A 12,860-nucleotide genomic window follows, 5' to 3' on the forward strand; every position below is an offset into this window, starting at 1 on the left:
AACGACAACTAGAGCACAGGGTGGTCGCTATACAGTAAACTTACCTTTTCGGGATTCACATCCACTCTGCGTAGGCGGCAACTCTCGAACGATTGCTGTGAACAGACTTAAAGCGTTAGAACGAAGATTATCAAAAGACGAAAAGCTGAAAGAAAAGTATACACAGGTGATAAAGGAGTACATACAATTAGGACACATGAGACCTGTAAAAAAAGAAGAAAAAGAAAATGAATCTGTTTACTTACCACACCACGCTGTTATTAGAGAAGATAAGTTGACATCAAAGGTGCGTGTCGTCTTCGATGCGTCCTGCAAAAATGAGAATGGAGTGTCGCTTAACGATTCATTGATGGTGGGACCCACACTGCAGTCAGACTTACGGCATATAATAATACGTTGGAGAATGCACTACATAGGTTTAATAGCAGACATAATAAAAATGTACCGCCAGGTGAGAGTAACGGATGATGATGCTGCGTATCAACGTATAGTATGGAGAAATAAACCTGAAAATGAAATTATAGATTATGAATTAGTAACACTAACATTCGGAACAGCATCTGCTCCATATTTAGCAGTAAAAACATTACATCAAGTTGCCCTAGATGAGGAAAAGAAGTACAAAATTGCAGCTAATATAGTCAGGAATTCATTCTATATGGACGATCTTATGACGGGATGTTCAACAGTGAAAGATGGAGTGGAGTTATACAAGGAAATGAATAATTTATTAAAAAGCGGAGGATTTATACTACAAAAGTGGAATAGTAATAATAAGGCATTATTAGAGCAAATAGAAGTTTATGAAGGACAAAAAGAAAGGAAGGACAGCGAGGATCAAGAGGAAGATATCAGAGAGAATAAAATAGAAAAGGACATAATGATAGATACAACAAAAATATTAGGACTTACCTGGAGCCGCAGTGATGATAAATTTAAGTACTCTGTAAAACTGCCGCCGGGAGAACAGGATACTGGATCTGTAACAAAAAGATCTATCATATCAGACATTGCTAGGTTGTTTGATCCACTAGGTTGGGTAGCACCCAGTGTGATCTTAGCTAAGATATTTATACAAAAATTGTGGCTTTCGGGTATAGATTGGGATGATGTAGTCCCGGATATATTATTACAAGAATGGGAGACTTACCGTGGTGAGTTGTCACAACTTACCAATGTGCGTATTCCAAGGTGGCTCGGTATGAAGCCTGGTGATCACGTCGAACTTCACGGTTTCTGTGATGCATCAAAGGCAGCGTATGCTGCAGTTGTATATACAAGAACAATTAGTCAGACCGGAGACATTTCTGTATCATTATTGGCAGCTAAAACGAAGGTGTCGCCAATAAAGCAAGTAAGTATTCCACGGTTGGAGCTTTGTGGCGCAGTTTTGCTAGCTCGACTCTTGGTGGAAGTAGCAGAGGCTATGAATGTCGAGAAATCCAATTTACGAGCGTGGACTGATTCCACTGTCGTACTGGCATGGTTGAACAGTCACCCTAGTCGATGGAAGACATTTGTAGGTAACCGTGTATCGGAAATTTTAACTACACTGGATTCATCTCATTGGGCTCATATATCATCGAAGAATAACCCCGCTGATTGTGCCTCGAGAGGTATTCAACCAAGTGCACTTGCAGAAAATAAGCTTTGGTTGACTGGTCCAGAGTTTTTACGGGAAAAGGAAATATTGTACAATAGATCAAAGGCTTTCGAAACAAAAATTGAAGAAACAATTAAGTCATATGTAACAATAATAGAGGATTCTCCATGGACAAGATTTTCAAACCTTAAGAAACTTTTGAGAGCAGTTTCTTATTGTAGACGTTTTTTAATAGTGAAAAGGGATAAGAAAAGTAAAAAATTTATGTATTTACAAAAGGAAGAAATAGAAGAAGCTTTAAAATGTTTAATAAGGGATAGTCAAAGTAAGTGGTTTCAAGAAGAGTATATACAATTGAAGAGCAATGGTAGTAAAAAAGTAAAGGGAAGTAAAATTAATACATTATGTCCGTACATTGATGAATATGGTATAATGAGAGTTGATGGACGACTACATAAGTCTTCATTGGATGAACATACAAAACATCCAATAATTTTACCTCATGCATCGCATCTTACTAAACTTATAATAAAGGACTCACATGAGAGAACTCTGCATGGAGGTATCCAAATGATGATAAACTATTTAAGATCTGCCTATTGGATTGTAGGTGTTAAGAGTCTTGTAAAACAACATATCAAGAAATGTATCGCTTGTGTAAAACATAAAAACAAGGTGGCAAACCAACTAATGGGATCACTCCCATCTGAACGTTGTACTCCTACAAGACCTTTTCTTCATACTGGTATTGATTACGCAGGACCCATAAATATTAGGACATCGAAGGGTAGGGGTCATCATTCATACAAGGGGTACATTTGTTTGTTTGTCTGTATGGCAACTCGAGCGATACATCTAGAAGTCGTCAGTGACATGAGTACAAAAGGTTTTATAGCGGCCTTCAGGCGCTTCACATCCAGACGTGGACACTGTGCACAAGTATGGAGCGATAATGGCACCAATTTTGTTGGTGCTGCTCGAGAATTACAAGAGTTACTTGTTTTACAACAAAAGGTTGCAGAAAATATAGCATGTGAAGGTACTAAATGGCATTTTATACCCCCTCATGCGCCTAATTTTGGTGGATTATGGGAAGCAGCGGTGCGCTCCACTAAATTTCACTTAAAAAGAGTTATAGGAGAGTCAACGTTGACGTATGAAGAGATGAGTACACTGCTCAGTCAAATTGAGGCGTGTCTAAATTCTAGGCCAATGACTATTATAAATGGCAATGATCCTGAAGAACCTATGCCATTAACTCCAGGTCATTTTCTGGTAGGTGAACCACTAGTAGCTGTGCCAGATGTTAATTTTGAGAACTCACCTATTTCTTCATTGACTCGATGGCAGACTATACAAAAAATGTTGCAAAATTTTTGGCGGAGATGGTCCCAGGAATATTTGACTACACTGTTGCATAGATATAAATGGGCTTCTCAAGTTCCTGAACCTAAATTAGGAGACATAGTTCTTGTCAAGGAAAGCGATATGCCTCCTAGTCGATGGTTACTTGGTCGCATTATTCAAAAACATCCTGGCGATGACAACATAACCCGAGTAGTCACATTAAAGACAAAAAGTTCAATTATAAAAAGACCAACATCTAAATTGTGTGTACTACCAGTTGTTGATTAGTATGTTAAAGAATGTTTTATTTATCATTTATTTAGTGTTTAAGTTTAATAGTTCAACAATTTTATACTCTGTATTATTAAGTAGTTAATTACAAACATGTAACTTCAACCCATTTTGTCATGGTGGGCGGATATTTAATACTGTAAAGGACATTGTTTCATTATGTCCTTGGTGGGCGGTATGTTCGAGTCAAAATAGTTTTATACTAGTACAACTAGATGGCGCTGTATTTTTGCATACATATTTCTAAAACACGCTAATAAGATATTTTTGTTGTTCCTTATATAGATATGTAATTTTTTATTTAGGCACTTAGATCAATATATACGGTTGTAACCTCATAACTGTATTTCATTCAATAAGTACAACGCTCCTGATCTCCAGAACCTCGATTTTATACACTTAAGAGTCATAGTCGAGTAAGTCGAATGTATCTATAAATGCACGTCAGTTCTTTCGTTAGTCACCAACCATATATTTTGAAATTGAAAAATGAAACATAATAAGTTAAATTAAGTAAGTAACTATTAAAAAAATCTCAAAATGGCGGAATGAATACCAACCGTATCATGCTGATGCAAGCGATTGTTTAAAATTTCAAAATTGCATTGAATTTCTTTAGTCGGTCACCACATACAGTAACTACAAGTAATATTAATTAATGCAATAGTGAACCAATCTGCGAACGAGTTGGAGGTTTGGGGCTGCGGTCGCCGACTGGGGCTGATGCAGGTGTGCAGCGGCTGCCAACGTTGCGGCTGCGTGGTGGCGTTCATGCCGCCGTACCTGCGATCCATGCGTATACATCCTGCCCGAGGGGAACTTAACAAAAAGGTTCAATATTCTATTACATTATATTTCTGTTAGTTGTTTAATGTTCTAAATACATGCTCTGCTTAGTTTCGGAATACATGGTTTATTTAATCTAAAACTAATTTTGAACAAGTTCATAATTCGTATGTCGAAATTTTGAGAAATCCTTTAATGCATCCGTCGTAGAAGAAATCTCATAATAATATTATTATAATAATAAATTTTGAAGTTCTGGTTCGTGTGACTACAATGTTTCTTTATGAGTATGGTTATCTTGCTTGAAGTTCATTATAGTGACTATACTAACTAATAACTAATAGCATTGCTTATATCACTAATGTAATTTGTCAAGATCAAAACATAAATAGCATTATAATTACTATTGTTATTTTTTATTCAAAAATAGTTCATTTTGAAAGGTACTTTAATGTCTGTAAATATGTCTTGTTCTGGAAGGTCGACTGTAACTATATGATGAAAATATATTATTTTAATATATCTATCTTTGTTTTAGCCTTTAGCTATGTTAAGAATGACAGAATTAAGTGGACGTAAAAGAAAACATGTGAAAGATGAACTTGCTATGAAACTGGAACCGATTTCATACGAAGGTGCCATTAAAAAGTATGGAATAGAATTGACCCTTGTTAATAAGAAGAATAAGGTAATTTTATTTTATTTTTTGACAACACACAAAGAAATAGTCTTTATATGACAATTAACATTGGGGAAAATATATATTGAGGGAGAATCAAAACATTTAAAATGTTATTATATTTACTGAAATGTTAGTGCTTATGTCAGTTGTATGAAAATCAGCCTTTCCTGTTATTGAATAGTAATTCTTTATTCACAGAATGAGTTCTATCAATCGATGCAGACTGCAAAAGACGTATTACCAGAGCGGTTTCCTCTATCGGATGTGGTATCCATATCATTTTGTCCAACAGGGGATTACCATCGAACTCTGGCAGTCGGCACACACGCTGGTTTGATATTCTTTCTCGATGTAGTATGATATCAACTTAGAATATATTTTAATCAAGATTGATTATAATATTGTGTTAAATATGTATCTCATACTTATTAATATTACTATTTATTTATATAAATGTAAATTATTACAATGAAATCTATTTCATATCTGCTTTAACATAAAATATTAATGTATATTTAATATTATTAATACATTCTTGTTAATGAATATAGTCTGCTATAATGCTATAGGGATAAGTTAGCCTATGCAAAGCTCCAAGTTAAACAGTACTAGTTATTTAGATATGAACAAAAATACGTTTTCTCTTCAATAGCTATCAGCTATTGAATAGTTTTTTATGTACTTAGTTATAGTGTGTGTGTGTTAAATATTTCACTTGTAGGAGTGTATGTTTTACATTAGTTGTGTTCTGTGCCTATAAAGTATTGTCTATAATATACACATATAGTACGTTTTTTGTGTTGGCTAAGTAGATATATGGAAAGTAATATCCGAGGCCACACATTATAGGAAAAATCAGTGCATTTGAAAGGGACATATTGTTTAACCCGGACGAAGTCATAACGGATCGCTAGTGTATCCATATATTATGTAAAATAATATCAGAATAAAATGCTTAGATTTTATTGAAATATTTTTATAAACTATATATATATTACTATATATATTAAAAAAATAATGTTGGATGCAAGAAAATAAACTGTTTAAGAAATTTAAATTCCAATATTCTCTAATTATTGGACAATAATATGTTGGAAGTTTGTTTATACAGCATAACAATAAATAAATTGTGTAATGTAATTTTTACCTCATCGGTGATTAAAGTAATGCTGATATGTTATTTCTTTTTAATGTAATTATGTATAATATATAATAGTTACATATAATAAAGTAAATAAAAATATTGAACTTTATCGCTTAGGATAATAATTATGTTATATTAGTAATAATAAATTATATTCTAGTATTAAAAATGATCCGTCGTGGAATAATATGAAAGTATATTTATGGCGTCGTTTTTGCGGAATATGACATATATCGTTTCCTAAAAATAAAATCTCAGAGTTTCACACAAAACATCTGTACGAAATTTAAATAGTTTTCTCTGTATATATATGTATGGAATTCAGGACATTTATATTTGTAGAGATAAAGTTACATTTATTCACATGTTATTCTGAATAGCGTATTAATTTGAAGAATCTATATACCCAAGATGTTAAAGTAATTATGTAATGGCCAATAACTAACTAGTAGGTTTTATATTCTTTGTGGAGATGTGAGAAATAGAAGTAATCGGTACTTAATAATGAGTTAGATCGTCAAATACATTTTATGTTTAGAACTAATAGTTACTTCAATTCAAGTGTGTCCGCACATTTTATTTACGAGATTATAAATTTTAAAACAACCCAGCGTTATAATTATTGATTCATATTACGGGTTAAATTAAGTTTGGTCTGAGGCGTGACAACATGATGTGCTTAGTGGCATTTATGTCTATAGGCAATAGTTCTCAATTTCCATTAGGTGGGCCGTCAGGTTATTTCCCTTTCCAGTTACACAAAATAATCCGTACAATTATAGGTATTTTAAAATGTTTATAAAGGTGTCACAAATTTCATGACAAAACACGCAATTGCAAAATTATTTACGCAAAGTAATGTTTGTTGAGAATTGTTGATAGAGAATGCAGGCCGATTTTTTTTAATACACCGCTAAAACTCCATCAAGGCGTTGTGATTTATAGCGGTTTTGTAATAAAATAAATTTTTTTACTGAGTTGAAATGAAACTTCCAACGTGCTAAGTCACATTTTTATTTAAATGGAATTTTTACACCCAGGTCGCAAGTTACAGGTATTATTGTATTTTTTTTCAAATTGTATTGTTTACGTTTAAATCCACAAGTTGTACCATTTATGTATGTAATTTAAACATATAAAAAATCGTAATGTCTACCACCCAGCTATGAATACTGTTTGGTAATATGTGGTCAATGCATTTGATTCACAGGAATCACACATTAGTTAGCACATCGAATACCGTTTTGTCAATCTATATCGTTGTAAAGGAGGAAATAAGCGTCAAATCTTTGTAGCACTCGTCATATGATAACTTATACATATACTGCGTTATGCTACTTTATTGTTGGGTACAGCTTAGCGCACAAGTGTCAGGGTATAGTTATAATAAATATGACGAGTTCTATTCTGTTTTGAATAGCCAGTGATTCTTATTTGTCATAGAATAATATAATGTTACAACAGAGATAATGTAAAGTAATGGTAACAAACTGATACAACTTAGAAAAAGACTATGAGCAATATATGATATGTATTTTATCTGGAATGTTCTCTATACCTATATTTTTTTCAATAATACAAAATTACTATAGTATTTTTTTGCATGTGAATATGGAAATAGATATATTACATAATAGTATTTAAATTTTTATGTATTATGAATAATATATGAGTACAATGTACAGTGTTTTTACCATTGTTAACATTTCATTTAGTCTCTATATCCTCATGCCTTTTTCTATATGTCTTATGCGTATTTAATCAAAAACATTCTTATTGGTGCCCGTCATCTATAAAATAAGTTTTATTATTATTATTTTACTTACATCTGAAGTTAAGCTTCATTCAAGCATCAAATTCATTATGGGATATGTAATTAAGGCTCGTTTTATTCAATTATTTATTTTTAGATTAAACTGAAACTATATATATCGGATTCCAGTGATATTATGATTTAACCACGTTATTTATGCGTTTGTTTATGTGATAAATATGGTTATTGTTAATAAAAAATATGATTAATTTTTTTTTCATTTATACCACTTTATAAAGATCCGTATGTGTATACATACGGACTTTATATTATTTAACCACATAATGACAAGAAAAACTCACTAAGAACATAAAGACCTCGCCTTTATTGAAATTAATTTGAAACCTAAGAGATCTTTGAATTTAAACATAAATTTAAATATTTTGTAATTATGTAATAAAAAAGTACAAAAGTTTATCTAAAAAAGAGTACCATTTTCTATCGTAAATTTATTTATGTAATGTAAGTGTTGACAATTTTAAATAATAATTTTTTATTAGAATGAACTCTCTCTTTGACGCTCTGACGTCATCGAGATATGAAATACTTATTTTTAATTTAGGCACCTGTGCAAAATGTACACTAAACTATTTAGTAGATAACAATGTACTACGCGGAATAGCTATGAATGCTATGATAAATAACCAAAAACAAAGGAACGAGAAATAAGTGAGTTTATTACCATGTTATTTATTACCGCCGTTGTCACAAGTCTGCGACGTTCGCCGGCTCGCCGGCAGCCGGCAGTGAGATTTAAATAGCGTCGCGGAGAGCACGCGTATACCTCCAAAAAAAACCGCTCACGCGTTCGATTACGATATTATCACTGAAATACAAAAACAAAAATAAAACTCATAAAAATTATGCACTACTAATATAAAATTGTGTATCTGTTCGAAATAGACTTAGGTTGTACAAATAATAATTTTGTAGTGTATTGGTGGACTTTATGATGATGATGGCCAGTGCAAAGTTGGTGAGGAACTGTAGCTCGGAGCTCAGCTCCGACGTACGGTCGTTGTCCGTAGCGTCTTCCACTGAGGAACAGGAGTCGACCACCACAGAATCTGAGTATACTGAAGAAGAAAAAGAGTATGAACTGGATGATCTTCAGATATTGAAAACAATTGGTAAGTTTATATTTATATTATAAATGAATCGTCATAAATGGGAAACAATACTAGATGGAATCATATATTACTTAAAATAATGGTATGGAAATGACTAACTTTAATTTAATTAATTTCCCCGACGTTAGCCGGTGTCAGAACTGGTAAAGAAGTTAACGGCCCACATGAAGAGGTAAACTTCGTCTATCATTTATAACCATCACGTTATCATGTGATGCTCGCGATACCGCTCCTGTGTTGGTGTTCCGGAGGACGTTTCCAGAGAATATATCTTTTATTATAATTTAATTATCTTTCTCACCCTTCACTCGAAAGTCAGCTGACACAGCAAGCTGTTAGGCGGTTGAAATAGGTGAGAATGAAATACACCTAGACGACTATTTACAAAGCAGATCTCAGAAAAAATAGTGTCCTAATAATGTTATTTGGTATGTTATGTAATAAATAAATAAACTAAGGACTAAATAATTTTGAATAGGTACACGGAACTACATATAAGATATTGTAGATTTTATTCCTTAATTATTTATAACCCTTATTGATACTTTGATCAACTAAATAGAACGTTTATTAACACGATGTATAACATCATCGCTATTATAAGGGGACGAATATCGTCATCCAGTATTGTGTTTATATATATAGAAATATAAATCATTTACCACCTCTGCTCAAAACCGCACATACTAATAAATTAATACCTCTTCTCTGGAAGAATACCTACTGTGTTTATGTCGCTTACAATAACAATTTTTTATTTTACAGGTTTAAATTTTAATTTAGATTTTAGTAAATTTTATTTCAGTTAAACATTTAGTAATTTTACGATTGTTATAAAAAATATAATCGGACATTATCAGACAAGCAAATTTGTATTATATAATATATACTCGTATTATATCGGGATTTATACAAATAACAAAAATTGAACTTTGCTTTTAATTTTAAATTGTAATTTTTATACAATAAAAAAATGTTTCTTAAAAATTCAAGTGTAATTTTTTTTAATCGGTATAGGATAAATGCAACATGACTAGAATAAAATTATTATTTAGTTCTGATTAAAATAGACTTATTCCTAATACTTTTTACTGAGTAGCCAGCTCCCTACTGCCTAAGTATATTTTAGTACTTTATATTTCATAACTTTACCAAGCAGCGATTTAGACCAGAAAAATGATGAGAACGAACCAACTGATCTGTTACTCTTTCTAAAAACAAACTAATCGTAAATTAGAATTGCATTATTATAATTAAGCTAATGTCCTTCTCTAATGTCGGTTTTCTTCAGCCAGTGATCAATGTTAAATATCTTTTATAATTTACTATTTATTTATAAATAGTAAAATTTCAATATCTTTTATAATTGAACATTGATCACTGGCTGAAGCAAACCGAGAAGGACATTAGCTGCTTTTTATTCCTCTTCATCAATTAATTTCGGTCATGTGGCCGAAGTCACAAGTAGTATCAAATAATCCACTAGACCGATTATAAAAAATGCCAATCATCATTTGATGAATTGCATTATGCAATGGTCCACTGTTTTATTTATATTATATGTTTAAACAATTATCGCAACTAAATAAAAAAATAAGAAAGAAAGCATAAAACATTTTTTTACAAAGGATCTATCTACCCCGGGGCTACCGTTTAACTTAATAAAGTTCTTTTAAACTTGGTTTAATAATGATATCATATGATTAAAGAACAAACATACACAATTTTATTTTTATTTAAAAGATTACTTGTTGATTACCTGTATATCGGTATCTACCCACTTTGAAATAGCTGTTGATGATGATAACTATTGGTAATGACTATATCCTTAGATATTGTAACTAATCATTTCAATAAATAACTTAGTAGAATATAAGATATCTAGCTGTAATAAAATAAGACGACATGCAAATGCATAAACTTGTAATTAGTTACCAGCAAAAGTGAATCCCTTTTTTTAAGTAAATATTTTATTGTCGTCTTTTCGCATATATTAGTATTTATATATTATAATTGATAATTCAATGATATAGACCGTTATATATAAATAATGTTTTACCATCAAGATGCCGAAATCCGGATTTACTGACTAGGCGGCTCTTGGATGACTAGCTCTGACGCAAAATCGGGTGCGTCAATGTATAAAATAGTTGATCTAAGTTTGTTAATTACCTCTTGAATAAATAATCATTGGTATCATCTTAGTTATAATTACCAACCCAAAAGTCGGCGATTACCAATGATTTACATTATACAAATGTATTTTTGATATTTTTACTTAGGTAGATTCTTAGAACTTATCTATTAGTCAACGTTTCTATTTTATAGACCAATCGACTTCATATGATATATAATATCTGTTCTCTATAGAATCACTAGTCCTTATTACCCCTCCTTCTTATTAACCCTGTTAATAGGCCATAACCTCCAGTGTATAGGAGTAGGTACTTATATTATAAATTGGAATTATTTGTTAACTGATATCCTATCTTGAAACACTAGTCGATATATCTATATGTGTAAACACCGCAATCGCCCCCCTCGACCCAATTTTCTCCAAAATATGGGCCAGGGGCAACCGAGTTTAGTAGAATAACAGCTGGCTGGCGTAGTGACATTTATAATGGAATTTATGGCAAAAATAGGTAGATATATAGGTATATCTAAGAAATTTCTAAAATTTTTTTTTAAAAAAGAAACGATTCTACTGATAAATTGACAATTTGATAACTTATTTAAATAATCTTATATATATATGACTTATATGCTGCTTTCTTTTTCTAAGTCAAATTTACATACAAACAAAAAAGATAAAGCTATGTACAGACAAGGCGCTTTCATATCCGCATTTTCTTTAAAAAAGATAAGAGAGGTTTTCGGAAAACCAGGCCTAAAATTACTACTATCTATTCTTTCTATATTCTTTGGAAACTAGTGACAGTGATAATTACGTGAAGTTACAAGTTAAACATCACATCGCATGCCCACCTGTGCAAATTTACACGTTGGGACCGTGGCATCACCCGTGGGCACTTTAATTGTGAAAAAACCTAGGGGTTAAATAATGTCTACCTCAAAATATTCTACACTAAAAACATACTTAAAAAATAATACGTAAGAAGTTTTGCGTAACTTAAAAAAATAACAAGTTGTAACCAAAATATTATGTTTATTGCTTTTCAAAATATTATTCAAAATATTATTCTCCTTTACATTTTAAACATTTTTTTCATGCGATCGAACCATTTTTTAGAACAGGAAGACCACAGATCTGAAGGCATGTTTTCTACGTGCTGATTGAACGCCATCACTGCCTCTTCGGAGTTAGTAAAAGTGAAACCTCTCATCAAATCTTTAATTTTGGTGAAAATACAGAAATCACAGGGTCTAGTACCCTGTGATTTCTGTCCTGTTGGGGCTAGGATGCGCAGGATGGGTGACGAATTGTACTTTTTCGGAAGCTAAAAATGACTTTGTTTTCTTGGCCGTGTGAAGAAGCGTTGTCATGATGTAGGAGAATGAGGCTTTTTGGTCGTCTTTCTCAAACCTTTTCTCCATCCCTGGGTAAACAAAAGGTAGAATACCACTCGCCATTAATACTCTTTTGATCATCAAGTGGAATTGTACAGATAGGACCCGTAGCTGAGTAAAAATAACGCGATCATTTCACCAACGTTTCTCGACTGCCTCGCTTTTGTTGGCCTATTCTCATTTTCAAACAACCATTCACAAGACTGCTGTTTTTTTTCGGATTCAAAACAATAAACCCACGTTTCGTCTCCTGTGACAATGTCATAAACAGCATTAGAATGTCCATGGTCGTACTTCAGTAGCATCTGTGAGCACCATTCCACGCGAGCCCGCTTCTGCTCCGCTGTCAGTTCATGAGGGATCCAACGATAACAAAGTTTCTGAACTCTCAATTCATCGTGTAAAATTTTCTGAATTTGGCTCATACCAATCCCCAATAGTCCTCGAATTGTCTCATAGGTAATCCGCGGGTTTTCTTCAATTAGCCGCTTAACAGTAGCCACATTAATTTCGTTGACGGTAGTTGTAGGCCG

At 32.4% G+C, this 12,860-nt stretch overlaps 2 protein-coding genes across 2 annotated transcripts in view; both read left to right on the plus strand.

The window, feature by feature from the left end:
- The window catches only part of LOC131852733 (uncharacterized), a 36,603-nt gene extending 31,334 nt beyond the window's left edge, over positions 1 to 5,269 (plus strand). Inside the window, exons 33-35 of the mRNA XM_059203459.1 lie at positions 3,909 to 4,072; positions 4,566 to 4,715; positions 4,908 to 5,269. Coding sequence (XP_059059442.1) covers positions 3,909 to 4,072; positions 4,566 to 4,715; positions 4,908 to 5,069 — 476 coding nt within the window. The 3' untranslated portion in view covers positions 5,070 to 5,269. The remainder of the gene's footprint in view (positions 1 to 3,908; positions 4,073 to 4,565; positions 4,716 to 4,907) is intronic.
- A 3,158-nt stretch (positions 5,270 to 8,427) lies between these two features.
- The window catches only part of LOC131852655 (cAMP-dependent protein kinase catalytic subunit 3), a 49,297-nt gene continuing 44,864 nt past the window's right edge, over positions 8,428 to 12,860 (plus strand). Inside the window, exon 1 of the mRNA XM_059203356.1 lies at positions 8,428 to 8,796. Coding sequence (XP_059059339.1) covers positions 8,616 to 8,796 — 181 coding nt within the window. The 5' untranslated portion in view covers positions 8,428 to 8,615. The remainder of the gene's footprint in view (positions 8,797 to 12,860) is intronic.

This window comes from Achroia grisella, unplaced genomic scaffold (genome assembly GCF_030625045.1).
Source record: "Achroia grisella isolate CSIRO2021 unplaced genomic scaffold, CSIRO_AGI_Agris_v1 utg856, whole genome shotgun sequence".
Taxonomy (NCBI): domain Eukaryota; kingdom Metazoa; phylum Arthropoda; class Insecta; order Lepidoptera; family Pyralidae; genus Achroia; species Achroia grisella.